Source organism: Aulonocara sp. 'chitande type north' Nkhata Bay, linkage group LG14 (assembly GCF_057382095.1).
Source record: "Aulonocara sp. 'chitande type north' Nkhata Bay isolate Kocher_YH1m ecotype deep benthic linkage group LG14, A_spYH_male_GT1.1, whole genome shotgun sequence".
NCBI classification, from domain to species: Eukaryota; Metazoa; Chordata; class Actinopteri; order Cichliformes; family Cichlidae; genus Aulonocara; species Aulonocara sp. 'chitande type north' Nkhata Bay.
The window spans coordinates 8,652,478-8,671,459 of record NC_141357.1 but is presented as its reverse complement, the minus strand read 5'-3'; the positions used below and the strand labels follow the sequence as shown (position 1 = coordinate 8,671,459).

Below are 18,982 nucleotides of genomic sequence, written 5' to 3'. Positions count from 1 at the left end.
TCAATTTCGTGTGTAACCTCTACCAGCAAATGCAAACTGAGAAGCTGAATGGAAAGTGCTATCGTACATAAGCAACCTGTACTGCTTTTATAAAACGTCTTATGGTTCATAAAACATCTGCTCTTATTTATCTTCTTTCATTTTTTATTAACTTCTCTGGTAGTTCTACAAAATAAAAATCAAACAGTCTTTTTTCAATCAATTTTTACAGCCTTTCTTTCTTTTCTTACTTTTGTTTCTTCTTTAAATATTGTCAAATTAAATGAATAATAGTCACAAAAATATGTGTTTTCTAAATGGAACATATCATTGCTTTCCATAGGGGTGTTGATTGATTGGTTTGTCCCAGAATTAACGTGTATTTTGGAGTTTCTTTTGGGTTCGTTTTTCCCCCCTTGTATATGTGTAAATCAAGGTTGTGTTCATGTTTATTTGAAGCTCTCCATCTGTAAGTGGCTGATACACCAGATCTGGAGGGATGGGAGGCTCTGACTGGGGCATGAATGTGTGTGCAAAGTCTGGTCACGGTCAGCTGACCCTCCACCCCCAAGGTAAAAGAAAAAAAACAACAACCAGAAAACCACAGACGCACACACATATACACCACACATACACACACAGACACACATATGCACACACCACGCATACACACCATAAATACACACAGACAGACCACACATACACACACACACACTTAGACACATACACACCACACACAAACGCAAACACACAAATTCCACTGTTTGTTTCTCTATCACATATCACACACACACAACAGCACAAACACATTCATGCCATAAAAAAAGACCCTAAGTAGGTACATTCAGGTCTGCAAGCCTCTCCTGCCAAGGCCCACAAACAAGCCTGCTGTGCTGCAGCCAAGTCTCCCTTGGACCAGAGGAGGACTACTATTCAAAGACAGCAGCAGCTTTAGTGACTGTGGAGAGTCACGCAGAACAAAGAGGCAAAAACCAAGCAAAGGGGGGCAGAAAGGAGGAAGAGACAAAAAGAAATGCAGAGCTACCAAAACAGCAATGAGCAGACAAATGGCTATCGTCCTTGCATGTGCAGGAAGTGGCTCCATCCAATCAAGTTAAATGTTTTTCTTTTCTGTGTCACAACAGTCAGGGGGAAAATCCCATTTTACAAGGTTCTCAATCGCTAAAGCACTAGACCCTATTCTCTGTGTTGTAAGTCATTTTATTGTATCAGTCACTCTTTTGGCTAAACCTTAAACAGTTCATGACAGCACAATTAGAAAAAGACTGAACAAGTACGCCTTCTTTGGAAGGGCTGCCAGGACAAAGCCTCTACTTTCTGAAAAGAACATGGCAGCATGGCTTAGTGAACAAACCACAAGACTTCTGAAACACAGGTCTCACTTCTCCTTTGGACAGATAAGATGAAAATAGAACTGTGTGGCCCAAATGCATGGTGCAACATTTGGTGAAAAGCAAACACACCAACTGTCAAGCACAAGTACAGCTGAAGCTTGGGCCAACCTCGACATGCGACATATGCACCAGAATGACTGAAAAATAATAGGTGGCTCGTGTTAGGTTTTGTATTGTTGATTGTCCAGCGAATAGGTTCAAGCTACAAACCTATCAGCTCGGTCAAGTGCTGAAGTGGTTTGGTAGGACTTTATAGGTGCAGTGTGTAGAATCTCACCACTAGATGTGAGTAAATTGTAGATTACAGTCAACTGAGTTTTGAGATTTTTAAGTTTTTTTTTTATTCCCTTCTAATTCAAGTGCAGCAGCAGTGCCAAGTGTAAGCAATCCTTTATCTTAGCAGGCCCCAACCCCCGTGCCACGGATCGGAGTCATTTGGTACCAGGCTGCGAAAGTTGAGGCTCGGGTGTGAAATTTATGGTTTTCAGGGGTTTTTAGTGGTTTTTATTGTTATTTTTTTAAATTGTTTTTATCATTAACTCAGTTTCCCTGGGTCTTTTCCCATGTGTTATGAATAAGTCTTTTTTTTGGTACTGGTACTGGTTTTATTTTGTTGTATTTATCCACGACACCTAAAAGGCCAGTCCGTGAAAATATTGTCGGACATAAGCAAAAAAGGTTGGGGACCACTGCTTTATCGGATCTACTGACAATAACTTATTGCGTAGTAGAATTGTAGTATTGTATAGTATAAATACGCACATTCATTCACATTTTCGTGTTTTAGAGGCCTGACTTGAGTTCAGGAGATGAGGCTTCCCACAAACCAGCACCCGCTCCTTCCTATTTTTATTGGAATAATTCTGTTTATGAGAATGCATCAATTTGTTGTGAGACACAATAATACACTAATAAATAACTAAATAATTTCTCGCTGTATCTTTAAGAGAGCTGTGCATTAACAAATGCATTAAGAGTCGACCACAATTCAACCACAATGATGTAAGAGTCTGATAAAGTCAGACTGAAAACAGTTACTTCATAAAAGTGTCTCTACACTGTTGAATTACAGGATGCACATAGTTCTTCTGCTTCTGCATTCTGGCTCTTTTTCAGTAAATGGCATGGTGTAATGTGTCCAATGTTCATCTGAGTGTGTACTTAAATAATTTTAGAAACTGATAAGGACTAATTATTATTATTTGCTTTATTATGTTGTGATATGTGAACCATTTGACTTGATAGAGTTTGTACTTTCTTTTTCACATGACTGTATGAGGTGTAATGTGCACTGCAGAGAATGAAAGGATATTGTTATCTAGGGCTGCCACGAGTAGTCGACTAGTCACGATTACGTCGACTATCAAAATCATCGACGACTGATTTAATAGTCGACGCGTCGTTTGAAGCTTTGTAAGATCACAACAGCCGCAGGAATAAGTAGTAGAATTTAATAATGGACTGAAACAGAAGATGGCAGCACTGCATGTACAAGGATGCCAGCTGCCGTTAAACCCCGAAGAAGAAGTAGCTCTGTCCCAGAATTCATAGTCCAGCCCAGGTCAGTTTCCAACAACGGTGGCAGCTAGTTAGTTTTAATATTACTGTTATTATTCTTTCTGGGTCACAAAGTAAACGTTTAACATATTTCGGGTGAGAATGTAGCTGTGTAAACGTCAAATATCTGCTCAATTTATCAAGACACCACATATTTTCAAAAGCGCTCCGACGTTTTCGGAGACGTCTGTTACCCACTAGCTCGATAGCTAGCCGGGGGCAAGGCTCACTAGAGCCCGTGAGAACACCGGACTCCCGGCAAATGGTTTTCAAACCCACCGCCGTCTTTCGCTACGCAGGTTAAACATGATATATAAGTCATTTAGATAACTTAAAAATGTTATTGTTTGGATTTTTTAATATTTTATTTGTTCCTGAGTAAATCGGTTTGGCTGAGATTAAAGTTATAGTTTTTACACAGCTGAATAAACGTCAAGCAGACAACTGATTATCAGAAGTGTGAGATGCTGGAGAATATACTCCGGTGTCCCGTTATATTTTAGATAGCAAAGAGTTTATTAAACTTCACCGAAACAATCTGCAAATTTCATTAAAATGTAATAAACTATCATCTTGTCTTTATTTTTAGTTAGCACAGACCTTAAACACTTAAAGCTGTAAGCTAATGATAGTTATATAAGAGCAGATGCTGCTGGTGCAATAAGCTGTACGTTTTACGTCCAATGGATGATGATCTGATTAGTCGACTAATCGCAAAAATAATCGGTGACTAGTCGACTCTCAAAATAATCGTTTGTGGCAGCCCTATTGTTATCATGTGAAAATTTTTTGTTTAGGTTCTTATTTGTTAAAAAGTTTAAAAAGGACGTTTTCATTTCATCACCTACCTTTCAGCTTTTTTTCTTCTGTGTGAAGCATGTTGAATAAATACAATTTTATTCAACATACTCAAATCTTTACAGGCAAGAGTATTCTTTGTAGTATCACTCATGCTTTAAAAAAAAGGAACCTCTTTTTCTTTTTTCATGTTCATTTTAGAGGAAATCAAGATGACCTGAATTGGTTTTGGATGCATTGCAATAATGAGACTGAGCTACAGTGCGTGAGAAAGGACTGAACTCTCATACATGTGATGCTTAGTCATCTGTAACTGCTGTTCAGAATAAGTAACGAATAAATGCGATATATATCTATGGTGGCCCTGAATAATAAAGTGAAAAACCTGAAAGTCTTGTATTGTCTACTCACAATTCTGCAACTTCAGAACAGTACAAATAAAAGCTTTTATATTTCAAAAATGCACCTGCATGTGAGGGATTTATTTTGGTCTCTAAAATAAAATAAAGCCTAGTCTAGTAGCCTATTGTTGTGTTCTAGTAAAAAATGTTGTTGTTGTTGTTTTTTTTTTTTTTTTACCAAGTTTAATGTTTAAAGAAGAAGTAAAAATGACTGAGTTAAAGACATAAAATTTAAGTGTTTGGATTTTTCTGACGGGAGAGGAAACAATATTTTCTCTTACAGTTTTCAGTAATGGGATTGAGAAATGTGCAAGGCTTTGAGCAGATGACAACTTCTGGCCCAGTTCCTGCCAGTGAGACAAGGCAAAACGGGGCCAGAAGGCATTCTCACAGCTTCAGACCTCTGCATGATGTAGGCGGCATCAAAGCGCCGCCACCGACACTTCCTCAGAAAAACGCCAGGGGGATGGTGGTCTATCTCTTTGCCTTTCTTAGCCGCCTCTCATGCCTACCCTTCCCCGTCCTCACCTCCTCCTACAGCCTCAGCCAGCTGTCAGTGGGAGCATGCCGAGGCATTGCACTCTTGTCAAACACACACACACACTTACTGGACAGCGAGGGTGAGAGGGGAGAGGAGGGGGAGGGAGATGGAGAGATGTGATGTGGTGACAGTAGAGTGATTAGTCTATACACAGAGCTTAGAAGAAGAACAAAACATGGAGTAAAACAAAGGCTTTGTGCACGTGGAGATATGGTATAAAAGATCAAAAGGAAACATGGGAGCGTCATTACTTGAGAAAAAATTATCTCTCAACTGAGGGAGAAGGATCAAGATGCTGGGAGAGTCCCCACAGTCATAGGATGGAATACTGAGGTTAAGAGCATTCAGCAGGCAGGAGAACAATGGGAATGACATTGGGGTCTGGCTTGGACCTGCTTTGCAAAATTTTGAAAATAAAACATTTTTAACTGTCAACACATTCCCCCGCAAGCTAATGTCCAAACTCTGAAACTGACTAATAAAAAAAAATGCACACAAATAAGGCATTCACTTCTCTCCATGATTATATTCCAAATAGCAGCACAATGGACCATTAGCTCCTGCAATGAAGACGATGGTGTTTCTATTCTCTCCATGTGTTCAGCAAATGATCAAATTAAGATGCACGACTGTGCTTTTCTATCTGTCACACTCGCTGTGCACAGAGGGATCTCCAGCCAGACCTGATTTACTGGAAAAAGCTGTGTGTCTGTGCACAATTCCTGGGTGTGCAAAGTAAACGTTTAAAGTCAGTGTTCTACATGCATCTGTCTTCTTTGTGTGCCACGGTCCTGCATCTAAACTTTATGCAAGAGCAAAGGCACATGAGAACAAGCTTGACCGCTAGCCACACCTATGTGTGTAGCATTCTGGCTATGACTCACAAATCTTTGGTAAGTGGCCACAATGTTCCACACAATAAGTTATTGCTGATTAAGCCTGCTGAGTCACAAAAGCTTCATTGTGTTCCGCTGTGTTCAGTGTCAGTTGTTGCAGTCAGGGTGACGGTGCATAGTAAAGAGATATGGAATTAACTCAGAGCAGACTTGAGATTCAAAGATAAGAAAATTAATATGAAACAAAGCTATCAGTAAAAAGAAAAGAAAAAGAAAACGTAACATCAACATTCTCCTCTGAATTACCCAGATTGTGTTTTATTTAAATCCTTGCCGGTGCTTCATTTGTTATGGAAGGGCTACGTTCTGACATTATATATTTATTGCACAATAGTAAACTAATATTGTCATCCTTCCTAAGGTTTCCATCATCATATAGTAGCCGGTAATATCTCCCAAAAGTGAAATACTTCCATGAGGCGACCAGAATTGCACATTAAAACCACTCGGCCGGGTTAGATTGCCTGACGGGGCGCGTTGCGAGCGAAAGTTTTCTCTGGACTCTGAGCAGACAGACGGACATGGTGTGATATCGCATTAGCATTATGGCTCCCAATTCACTATTCCCAGGGTGGTAGATACGGTAGCCTGGTGGGAATAATGTGTGTCAATAATGAAAAAGCATCAAAAACCTGGAGAGCAGAAACGGGATTCTCACAAAATTGGCCATTTGCAGCAGGTTGTAATTTTGAAAATAGCCCTGATGAAAAAAATTGAAGTATTTTGCCTGATGCAGCTCAGTTACTGATATGGAAACTTCTGTCACATTCAGGACGTATCTTGCCAGGTGACTTGCCTTGCTACATTATTATGGGCCCTGCTTTTCTGTGATATAGTATTTGCGTCTGCAGATTAATAATTTGGAGAAGAGCTGTCCCTAAGCTTTAAAGCCTTGTGGAATATAATAGCTTATAGTATATACCCTCAGAGGTGTTTAAAGGGGACTGATTAGAAGCTCCATGTTGTTATTTTCGGACTCTACTATTGCAGCTTTAAAGAACACATCACCTCAGTTGATCATTCATCTGAAACTGACGCTTCACTTTCCTTCCCCCTCCCTTTAAGCCAACTTTCTGCTGATTGGCAGCCCCTCGCAAGCAAAAGATTTGAACAACAGCTACATGAGATTAGCTCATGTAGCTTTCATTTGTACTGTTCTGAATTTTCTGACTATGTAACTGTATAGTCAGAAAATTTAAAAAAGTGTAATAGATTCTCTTTCAGCTATGAATGACAAAAAAGAGGAAACAAAAAATTAAAGGAACAAGTGATGAACTGTAGCAAAAGCTTAACCCTCTGAGTCCTGATGTCTCCGTTATGCTAGCCTGTAAAGTTGCTCATGTAGCTCACCTTCATCTGAGTACACAGTGAATGGTTTGACTATGAAAATGATTTGAATGATCATTAAAATAACAAATAAGGGAGTATCTTTTAGAATCAATCCCAGTGTTTACTCAAGCTGTTCTGGGTGCAAATGATCATTCAACACTTTATTTTCCTACTGTGATGCATTTTGTTGATATTTTTCCCCTATGTCACCCAACCGTTCACTCGAGTCTTCTTTATGCAACATATTCCTTGGGTTGTTAAAGTCGAAGCATGCTAGCTAGAAAGACACTGCTCTGCCCCGTCACCTCTTTGTACACACGCCCTTGTAAGCTATACACCACTTTGGTCATTTTCCAGTGAAACGAAGACCAAAATTTAATTTCATCACTGGATTGTGTGGATTTAAATCAGAGCATTGTCATCTGTTTCTTACCCCCCGTAGATAACGGAGGCAATATTTTCCTCTGCCTCCCAGAATAATCCTTAACCAGCAGAGATGGTCCAAAAGAAGAAAAATCCCTTTTGAGATAGGCTACTCAGGAAAATTGAAAAAGTTATTATTAATCCCGCTGTGCAGCATCAACAACAAGGCATATACAAACCTGCACGCCTGCCAGCACACACCCACACATACACATTGACACACGCACACCTTCCAGACAAAAGTAGAAGAATGAAATGAGATTTCCCCCCACTCCCAATTTGAAACATGCAAAGAAATTGTGCTCTTTCTCTGCAAACATGAGTCATGTTGCACAGTGATTTTTAATTTCATTGCCCGTTTCACGAAGCAGCGTAAATGTCTGAACCAAGCAGCAACCTCTGGCACTGTCAAAATAAATCCAGTGTGAAAGTGCCAAAAACTGCAGTTCCTCTAATAGTCACTTGGGCTTTATGGATAGTTTCCTCCTTCATCACACCTGTATGGCGGGTGATTAAAAAAAAACCCAAAATCCATCATGATCATGATTATGTTTGATGTGAGATGTCAGACTAATTTTACACCGTGGGCCACATACAGCCCACTTTGAACCTACATGGGCCAGACCAGTGAAACTCCCAGTTTAACTACACATTGAATTCTTCTTCTAGCTTCTTATAAGTGCAGTTTCAATGGTAAGTCTCAGTTTTTCTACATGCTAAAGAAATGGTGCTGTGGTAACTGTAAGAAATCTGCCAACATAACTCTTTGTGCATAAATTGTAAGAAATAACAATTTCAGGAGGAAAAAAAATCTATGCGGTTCTTTACATTTTCCAAAGGTGTCCAGTGGGCCGGATTAGAGTGTTTAGTGGGCTGATTCTTACCCCTGGGCCTTATGTTAGACACCTCTGCTCCTAAGGCTTAAATGTAGAGGCCTGTTTGCTCATTTGGGCAGCTAAAGCTCGTCAGCTAGGCCTCACCTCGGGTAATAGAAGACACTCAAAAGGACCTCTTAGCCATGGTTGTGGCATTGGCACCTTTTGGAATATTAATAAATATACTCTCAAATTATATATCTGTCTTGTTGTGATGCGAAACTTGTCCTAGAAGTTTCTGTCTCACTACAGACAGAGAAGTGTCTGTGAAGCTTGCTAACAAACCTTGCTAGCTCTCTGCTCATAGGTTCACAGCCAACCTCTGGGCTAAATATGACATCCCCCCCCCAAAAAAACCCCCCCAAAAAACCAAACGAAAAACTCATTAACGTCTTTTTTAAATACTTTACAATCTTTTTTTTTTTTTTTTTTTTTTTTTTAAAAAAGCAAACAAACCCAAAAACCAAAAACAAAGCAGTAACATTTTTGCAACTTACATTCGAGTGTCAGTGTTTCAAGCTTAAAACAACTGGAGTCTGTAAATCCACAAATGGTAAATGGCCTGTATTTATATAGCGCTTTACTAGTCCCTAAGGACCCCAAAGCGCTTTACATATCCAGTCATCCACCCATTCACACACACATTCCCACACTGGTGATGGCAAGCTACATTGTAGCCACAGCCGCCCTGGGGCGCACTGACAGAGGCGAGGCTGCCGGACACTGGCGCCACCGGGCCCTCTGACCACCACCAGTAGGCAACGGGTGAAGTGTCTTGCCCAAGGACACAACGACCGAGACTGTCCAAGCCGGGGCTCGAACCGGCAACCTTCCAATTACAAGACGAACTCCCAACTCTTGAGCCACAATCGCCCCAAATATCCATGTCAGTTAAATTGTAGATTATTCAAAACTATAGATCCGACTTGCGGACACACCAGCCTGCACAGTAAATTAGGACTGCTTTAGAGCAACAACACTTTAATGAGTGGCAACAAAAAAACAAAAAAAACGCTGCAGTATTAAAATCACTTCCTGGATATTCCGTTTAAATTTACCGTGCCTTAATTGTATGGCCCTTTCCCCTTCATCGCAATTACAGCATTATATGCACTGCTTTCTAATGGCATTGTAGCGTTTAACTCTGATGGTGTTGTAATGAGCCTTTAGCGCTTGTAGTTCAATTGTTTCGGTTTTATTTTTTATTATAGAAATATTCGCTGACAACCCAACAGTGTTGTACACGGAATCCATTCAAATAGCTTCTTTTCAAACTCCCTCACCCTCTCGTTTTTTGTAACATTAGGGATCACTGCACGCTGCTGTTGGAGTGGGCTGGGATGCTCTACAGATAGGGAGGAGGAGGAGAGCGAGGAGGGCGGAGGATGAGAGAGTGAGAGGGAGACGGGGAGAGCGACAGAAAAAAAAGAAAAAGAAAAGAAAGAAAAGGAAAAGCGCCCGGGTCCATCTCTCTCCTCTTCATGACGTAGCTCGGTGTGGTCCCGGGGGTCCGCCGCTCTCTGGTCCCGTCTCCACAGTCCGAGCAGCCTGCGGTGCGACGCGCGCGGTGCCGAGCGGCGAGGTGCGTTGCGGTTATCCGCTGTCCTTCTACTTCCACGCTCCCCCGGCTTGTCCCACATATCAGTGAACTGTTTCCACACTGCCTCAACAGAGAGAGAGGAGAGACCCCGCGGAGAGAGAGAGGGCGGAAAGGAGAAAGAGAGAGAGAGAGAGAGAGAGAGAGAGAGTGAGAGGGAGGGAGGAGGAAAATAAAAAAGGCAGAAAGAGGAGAGAAGAGGAGGAAGGAGGTCGCCTTAGTCCCTCTCCTGAATCTCCAACGAGAAGATGCTGAGAATAGCCGGCGTGCTGGCTGCTCTGGTTTTGGGGTTGAGCGCCGCTCACACCAAAGGTACGGTAGGTGAAGGGCAGCGTGCCCGTCTGCCAGTGTGCTTTATTATTATTATAGTGGGTGGCTGTGGATGCAGAGGGATGACCATCTGATGAGGCGAACTAATTGATGTTTCTGCTGATTGCACTGTGTGCGCGTTTTGTTCCTCACTCCAAGACAGGGCTGTAATTTTCCGCTGGTGTTTCTGCGTGGACTTGTGGATACTTAGCACTTGATAATAACTGTACGACGGTGCAGCCCCCGATGGCACTCGGAAGTATTCGTTTTTATCTTCTGTGGCATCACTACAGTCGCTCTGTGTTACTCAATAAAGACCGTACAGTGACCTTGTTATGGCCTATATTATAGGGTGGGCTAATCTCAGGTGGCATTGCTAGAAAATTGATTACGACTTTTGTTATAGTAGCTCACCCTCTTCACATTTGTTTCTTCATATTTGTGGTGTAGATGAGTGTAGATGAAGCATCCTCGTGCACTATTTGAGGTTACGGGCTTTCCTGTTTTCTGCTGTTTGTGACTGATAGGCGGAGGAATAGGCAGGGGAAAAAGCGAAGCAGAAGTTTTAATTAAACAAACAAACAAAAAAAATCATCCAAGACTGCGTATATATATTTGCATGCATGTAAGAAAATACATGACAGAATATAGTTAAAGCAGGGGGGGTTAGTGTGACCTGTCATGAGCTTATTGTTTGAGAGAATCTGCATGACTCACTTCTGAAGTCCAGGATCTTGGAAAAGGAATAAGGCAATGTCTTTGCCTGAGGATACACATGCCATGCACATGTATGTAACGTGGCAGCCCCCAGCTTAGTGTTGCAAAGATATGTACCTATGTAAGCAGCTAAATATGGCAAATTCTGCAAAAGCAGTCGAAGCTTTCAAGATCCAATCAAACTTTTATGAGTCTCCTTTAAAAGTCATGCGCTTTTGTGTGTGTACCTGTGTCAGTCCACAAACTGCCTCTAAGTACTGGCACTTACTTTTGGCTCATTTCAAATTGCAAAACACGCGCCACGAAAAATCCCCCAAGCCACCTGATATACGATAATGACGTCCAGATGTCATAAATCTGTGCCATACTGTTGGCAGTTTTGCTTCGCTGCTGAGCTAATTTTAGGTCTCCCAGCATCCCCACTGCAGCGGGGCCGCTCAGTCCTCTTGTGAAACTGGCATGTGCCGTAGGTAAGCAGGTAAATGCGGCAACAGTTTCATGCTAATCAACTCCCTGTAGACCTGGGCGGGCTTTTGCACAGCAAAATAACAAGGTGACACCTGTCAGTTTCATCTGGCAGCCACGCGGCACCAGAACTGTGATAAGCTGTTCATCCTCCTCGCCTTCTGACACGGGGAAGATCCTCCCTGTTGCTGGTCGGCTGGCTGCCTACAGCTGCAATCTTTTCTGCGTGTGTGTGTGTGTGTAAGGAAAAGATATGCTAATAGACCTGCTGTGGGCTGCGACCTGGCCAAGAGGTCAAAGTTTTGCCTTTAATGCACTTTTCAGTTGCACGCAAGGAACAGTGGGGCTGTCTATCATGTGCAAATACATGTTACCTATTAGGGTATTAACTGGATTAGTTCAGAGATGTAATATGGCCAGAAAGAAAGGGTAAGGTTGCTTTGTAAGGAAGGATTTATTGTGTGTGTGTGTGTGTTTTTTGTTATCCAGAGCTTGGCTCTGAAGTAAACAAATTACTGCCAAGTCAATGGGGGTGGAAAAAACCAAGCACACCATGGTTCTAATTGATTCCCCTGGGACACTGTATAGTGCAGTTAAATCCAGGAGAAAATAAGAGGCTATTGTATCCAGTATCTGCCTATCTGCTGCTATCTGTTGCTCTGTACATTGCCCAACCTTTACCACCCGTTCCTGCTTCCTGTCACAGCTTCTGGGAAGCAGACACAATAAGAAGCACCATTCCCCATTTTCTTTTTTTTCCTTAACTCCAAGTCTGGTTCTCACTTTCAGCTTTTGAGATAACAACTGAAAGAGTGCATCCGTGTCAGGCGCCGGAGAGGGATCTGCCTCTGCAGGGCCAGTATACAAACTTGTTTCCCAGATAACTTTGAAGCGCCGCCGCTCCTGTCATTTTGTGTTTAGCCACCGTTTCATTCCAGGAAGGCGACTTCCTTTAAGCACCGTCACCCTCGAGTCATCCAGTCAGACTCGGCATGCAAGCGTGTGTTTCTTACTTAGTTGTCAATAATCAGAGCTTGAAGTGTTAACACCCCCTTTGCATATGTGTGTGTGCATGCAATCTGAGCGAGAGTGATGGATTGAAGCCAACATGTTGACAGCTGCCAAGTATGCAAAAATAGGCAAGGAGGTGATGTCGTTTACAAAGGAATTATTGCGTTCGCTAGATACACGCTGCGGCTCAATCGATTTCCCCAGGACCGACCGTGTCCCAGCTCAACAGGGAGAATCTCCTGGCAGCGAGGCAGAAAGAGCTATACAGTTTTTTGCCAGGGCTGCCCGGAGCCTTGCTTTTGTGTAATTCCAAGTAATATGAACTCTGAATTTAGATAGCTCATTACCAGCACACTGTATTTTAATTCAGCTGCCCACTGTGTGACTCGTTGTTGGGGGAACCTTTTTGCTGCTTTGTTATATCCAGATAAACACACTGTAGGTCCCCCCCCCCCACCCCACCCCCCATCAGTGAGCGTGTAAGCAGCTAAGAGTGTAATATTCAGCCAGTGAAAGAGGCTCCGTGCTAACCAGCTGGCTGCTCGAACATCTGCTAGAGAAGTTGCAGGATTAATCAATGCAGGTATTATAATTTATGCCATTCCTTATAGAGCTTCTGCATGCGCAACTGTGTGTGTGTGAGCTAGTGCTTTTATGTGTGTGTGTGTGTGTAGAGGGGATAAAGACAAGCCAAGAGGATAGGCATTTGAGGATCCCATTAGCAAATAAAAAAGGGGGGTGTCAAAAAAATAGAGGCAGATTTATGTCCACTCCAGTGGAGGAGCGGAAGTGCATTATAGGGAGCACTCTATAAATCCTCCAACGAGGCTGTGACACAGTGTGCGGCACAAATCCTGTCCAGTTTGCCACGGCCACGGGGAGGCAAGCCTCAGTGACACGGGGGAACTTCACAGATTTCTTTTTTTTCTCTTTTCCACAAACACTTTCTTTCTTTTCCTATTTTTTTTTCTTTTCTCAGAGCTCTATGCCATTTGTGAAGTAGGAGAGCTTAAGCGGCTGCAGTGATGGAAGAATGCCAGGCCGCTGATCCCGGCACAGTTCCACAAGCATTAGAGACAAAAGACAGAGTCGGAGTGGATAAGTTTAAGGAGAAGGTCGAGAGGCTTTCTGTGATCCCATGAGTGCCGCGGCTAGATTCGCAGGGAGTCTTGTGACTACGGAATAACACAGTTCCTTACAGCATATTGAACTTTGCTCATTAGCGAACAGATGCTGTTTTTATTGCTAATGAGAAATCAAGCCTTTGTTCTCTGCCTCAGTGCTAAGGATGGCATGAATATGGGGTAGTGTCGATTGGCTATTTGTTGCTTCCTTTCAAACTTTCATATAAAGCCACAAATGGGAACTTGGTGTCTGTTATCAGATCTTAGTGTATGCTGCTTGTCCGGGGTATTCCACAGTGGCCTTTACACTTATATTCGCCTACATCTTCACGCTATATACAGAATCTTTTTGTTCAGCCTCTTCTGCTTTTGCTCCATTGTTTTTTGAGACGTGGAACGGAAGGTGGGAGGGGCTTTTTGGGAGTCATGGTCTATGTGAGTATGTAGTTCAGTGGCTGACTGAACTGGGTAAAACATACAGTGAGTAGGTGTCTCATCTCTCTTAGTGATGGGTCGTTCGCGAACGAAATGGCTCTTAGAGCCGGCTCTTTGACGTGAACGACGCGAGCCGGCTCCTTATCGCGAGCCGTCACGTGGGTTTTTTTTTTTTTTTTTTTCTCTCAGCCTCTCTCTCGCACTTTTTTTCCGCTTCACTCTGCACGCGAGCCTTGTGCTTTACGCTGGGCAGAGGGGGGAGGGGCGGTAGTTACACTCAGTAGCACAGGAACAGAGCCAGAGAGAGAGAAAGAGAGGCAGGGACAACAACATTAGAAAGGTATAGTAATCATCCACAACTATTTTCGGTTGCAGATGATAAAGGATTGAGAAAGTTTATTCATGCAGGTCCATATGACAGAGAATATGCATGTTCTTTTAGTTTTCATATTATAATTTATATTTAATTGTGTTGTGGTTTGCAGTGTTTTGTGTTCTTTTCACTTTAAATTTGTGAAAGGAAAAAGCTGAAAATTTAAATAGTTAAAACTTGAAATGTGAATAGTTGATTTTTGTATTATATGATTTATTTATTACATTTTATGTGGAGTGAATAAATAAAAGTATATTTACGGTGGCCCCTAGAGACAAAGCACATACAAACTTCAAATCACGTACGAACTCTGAAGCATGTACAAACTCCAAAACACGTAAAAACACGTACAAACTCCAAAACACGTAAAAACTCCAAAAACACGTAAAAACACGTACAAACTCCGAAGCACGTAAAAACTCAGAAGCATATAAAAACTCAGAAGCACATAAAAACTCAAAACACGTACAAAAGACAACAGAAGTGCTCCAGGATGCTGGGCGCAGTGTTGAGCCTTTGTTATCTTGTGGCTACACAAGCCAGCAAGTACCAACGACCGGATTTGGTGTGTGGTAATAACAGGTAAATGAACTTTTTTTTAAATTATTTGAATATATATATGAGTGCCTGTGTATAAATATACAAACAATACACACATGCTTTCAATTGTGTAATTTAAGTGATCTAGTAGCTCTGCTTTGGAAGTTCAGTTCATGCTAGAAATGTGTTTTGGAGTTTGTACGTGTTTTGTCTCTAGGGGCCACCGCATATATTTATATATAAACATATATAAATAAAACCACTTGTTTTTACGTTAGTAATTCCTTTTGTGCATAATTTTATATTATTGTTAATAATAAATTAATTAAAGCAACAAAACAACCTGAAGAGCCGGTTCGGAGCCGAAAGAGCCGGCTCTTTTTAGTGAGCCGAACCGAAAGAGCCGGATCTCTAAAAAGAGCCGGAAATCCCATCACTAATCTCTCTCTCTCTTCTTTCCTTACTTCTTTCCTTTTGGTTGTTTTGAGTGGTCACAGCTGACCATACTTGGCAGCAAATAGGCAGCCAGGGCCTATTGATTTGCCCTACAGACAGACAGAGAGTGAGACACACACACACACACACACACACACACAGAGGAAGGCACACAGAGAGGAGACGAGGCCAGAGTAGATTTTGCAGAATTAAGTTAGATGCTGCAGTGTCTTTTTTGAGATGCATTTGGAAGGAGCAAAGAAATCAGCTTGAAAGGGAAAGAAAAAAAAGGATGGATGGATTCAAGAAGCAGAAAGAGGAATGCAGAAATGAATTATTACCGTATTTAGATTTTTTTTCCTATGGACCTTCACGAAAGTTGTGCAAACACTTCTTTGAAGCTTTTCACCATTTCATGTGATCTTCAATCTGCAGATGGCCTGTTATGATGCATTACACACTACTTGGAATGCATTGGTTTACCTTTTCTCTTAGAAGATAAAGTAATCTGTTCCAGTACTCATTACCAAGTGAAAATATAAGAAAAAAATAAAAGAAATTTAACTACAAAGTGACATATTCCACTATATTCTTGTCCTTTCATCCAAAGATCTGCATATATCTACTCTTTAAAAGCTCCACCCCAATGCCTTTTCACCCTGTCTTCTTCATGACCTCAACTCAGGCTAGTGTTGCTCACAAGTGCATGAAGAAGACAAGTAGAAACATTTCCCCCATCTTCCACTTTAATAAACCGTTGATGTGTTTGCTGCATTTAGTCACAATGATGTGTTGCATTACTTTGCTTTACTTTGTTAAACAAAAATTAAAGGTAATTCTTTTTTTTTCTTTGTCAACACTAATTTTGGAATGGTAGAGTGATGGTGTGCTGATTAGCATTTTTGCCTCAGAGCAAGAGGTTTCTAGGTTTGACTCCACCTGCTGGCCGTAGCCTTTGTAGGTGGCACTTGCATGTTCTCTGCATGCTTATGTGGGTTTAATCTGGGTACTGTGGATTCCTCCCACAGTCCAAAGACATGCATTAGTTAGATTAACTGACAATTCTAAATTGTCTGTAGCTATAAGTGAGCTTGCCCTGTGATAGGCTGGTGACCTGTCCTGGGTGCTCCCCACCTTTCACCCTGTGACTCCTGCATGTGCCCTGCTAGGCACTTAAGGGACTTTTTATGTCTGTTAACATAGGGACCATTTAAAGGAACATTTAAGCAACTCTACCTTTGCTGAACAATGGTGACTGTGGTCATATGGGGACAAAATTTAATCTTCTTGCTTCTAAATGGGCTTTCATATTGTCTTTCTAGACACTGGCTAGAAAGCTGATGTTATCTTTAGGCATTGGCTGTCTTAGCTTTCAACGAATTATGTCATTTATTTAAAAAAAAAAAACTAATACTGGAAAACACTGTTGTAGTCCAACACACCTACATTACAGGTCTAACCTTTGGTATAAAAGTGCCAATTAATTACCATTAATATACATTATGGACATTCTCTATTACACCGTTATCACTTAGCTGCTACTACTTTGAAAAAGAAAAATCCACTTGAGACACAACAAATGCTTTTAATGAATCCCAGGCACTGGTTTGTAAATGCTTGATTTAAATACATAATATTTCCATAACAGTACAACTCCTACAACTGTCAGTCACTGTAAAGCAGGACCCGTGTTCTCATAAAATAGAAGGAAAAGGAATGAAGAAAACACATTGCATTAAGAAAACTTGTAACTTAAAAAAAATTAACAGTTTAATAACACTTGCAAGTGAAGTACCGCTGTTCAGTTGTGTTTCGCTATGATGGCTTTTTTTGTCACCTGGAAGAGTAAAAAACAGTGGAGTCACATGAAGAGGTCGAACATTTTGATATGATCCTGTTCTCACTTCAAGCGCCTTTAAAGCTATAGAGCTTAAGTGCAATTCTGGAGCCTTGCTCTCTCCATTGCTGTTAATTTAACAATGTCAATTATCAGTGAGTTTTAAATGTGTGAGCTTTGTTTTCAACAATAACAGAAACTGCATCAGGCTGCCGTCTTTTAACTGATTTATTAGTAGATTTTGTGTGTCTTGATGTCTACCAGATGGTGACTTTCAACTCACATTGACTTTAAAGTACTTATGACACACAGCTGCATGTCTGAATGTGTGCGTGTATGTCTCTCCTTACTGCTACACTTAATCCCCACTTCTTTTGGATTATGAAGTTTAAGTTATTCTAAGTGTCTAGCCAGACCCTCACCAAACTCTCCTGTTGTTTTTGCTCTCATGGACTACAGTGCATACAATAGTCACTTAAGCCTGTTCAGCTATCTTAATGAGGACCTTCACTGACGTAATGGTTTCCCTAGCCCCTTACCCTAACCCTAACCATCAAAAATGAATGCCTAACCCTAACCCTTACCCTAACCATAACCTAATTGTAACCCTAACACTAAAACCACATTTTGAGCCTCAAAAAGGCCTTCACACTTGTGAGCACCGGTGTGTGTGTCCTCACAAGTAACTGTTGGTTCTCACAAGTATAGTAGAATGCAGATTTCGGTCCTCACAAAGATAGCTAGACAGGAACACACACACACACTTACGCTCAAGAGCTCTACAATATATTCAAGGAGGTCCTTCTGCCACCTTCAGTCCTCCTTTCATCTATTTGGTCCTGTTTTCCAATCACTTACCTCTAGCCCAATCTCGCCAGTGGACTCTCTTCTATTTTTCAGAGAGGAATGATGACACATCCTGAGACACACACACACAGACACATGCACGCACTGATGAGTAGCAAAGGGTTACACAGACAGATAGTGCCCGACCTGTCCCTCTCCACCAGCTGGGTCTGGCTGACCTCGGAGGAAATGATCAGAGGGAGAAGGCAGAGAGAGTTATAGGATGAGTGAGAGGAAAGGGTCAGAGAAAGTTGCAGATCTTTGTCTTTGTGACTCATAAATCTTCACACTTGACAAGTGGAGCACTCTGAGTGGAGAGCGGACTTCAAGAAACGATGCGGAAAAATAGCAAGAGCCTCTGAGGAGCTTAGAGATAAGTCTCTACACTTATTTTTGACTTTTACTCTGTGATACACATCACCTATCTTAAATATATATCCAAAACATTAATTTCCTATCTGTATTTGCATAGTGCTGTAGGCTACCTTGAGGTGATGTATGTAAAATTTCCAACCAGCCACCATCAGTCCAACAGATGGTGACATGCTCATTTTTCTTTTAACTCTTTCCCCCATAAAGACGACATTTGACGACCTCGCCTGTGTCCTTAATGATGAGTTCTGACACCTCAGTATACGCCATTAATGATGCTGTTTGACAACCATTAGAATAGTTGCTGGGTTTTTCCAAGGACAGCTGCATAGGCAGAAATCACCCTCACTAACACTGATGCAAGCCCAGTCATTTTGTTCTATAAGCAGGCCTGGAATGTGACAGAAACCAATGACAAAAACAGCTTCAGGTGATCAAAATATTGTGACTAATGCTGGTATTAATAGACAGAAACATTTACATTCCCGGTTTACCCTTAAATAAACGGCCTTTGTAGGTTAAAAGTAACAGTTTCAGAATTGGTGTTGGTATACAACAGTGGCCCTGAATTTGCTTGGTAGCAGCTTGATAGCTTCAAGGGTTACTTTATGAGCGACAAAATGACAGTAAAGAAGATTCTAAATGAAGCTGAATGAATGGAAGTCCTCTAAAAGAACAAACCGGTGGGGATAATGCATGCTTTTCAA

At 41.5% G+C, this 18,982-nt stretch overlaps 1 protein-coding gene across 1 annotated transcript in view; it reads left to right on the top strand.

The window, feature by feature from the left end:
• The first annotated feature begins 9,572 nt into the window (after positions 1–9,572).
• Positions 9,573–18,982, top strand: part of LOC147314021 (calsyntenin-2-like) — a 338,234-nt gene continuing 328,824 nt past the window's right edge. The window contains exon 1 of the mRNA XM_086260806.1: positions 9,573–10,123. Within this exon, the coding sequence (XP_086116932.1) occupies positions 10,060–10,123 (64 nt within the window). The 5' untranslated portion in view covers positions 9,573–10,059. The remainder of the gene's footprint in view (positions 10,124–18,982) is intronic.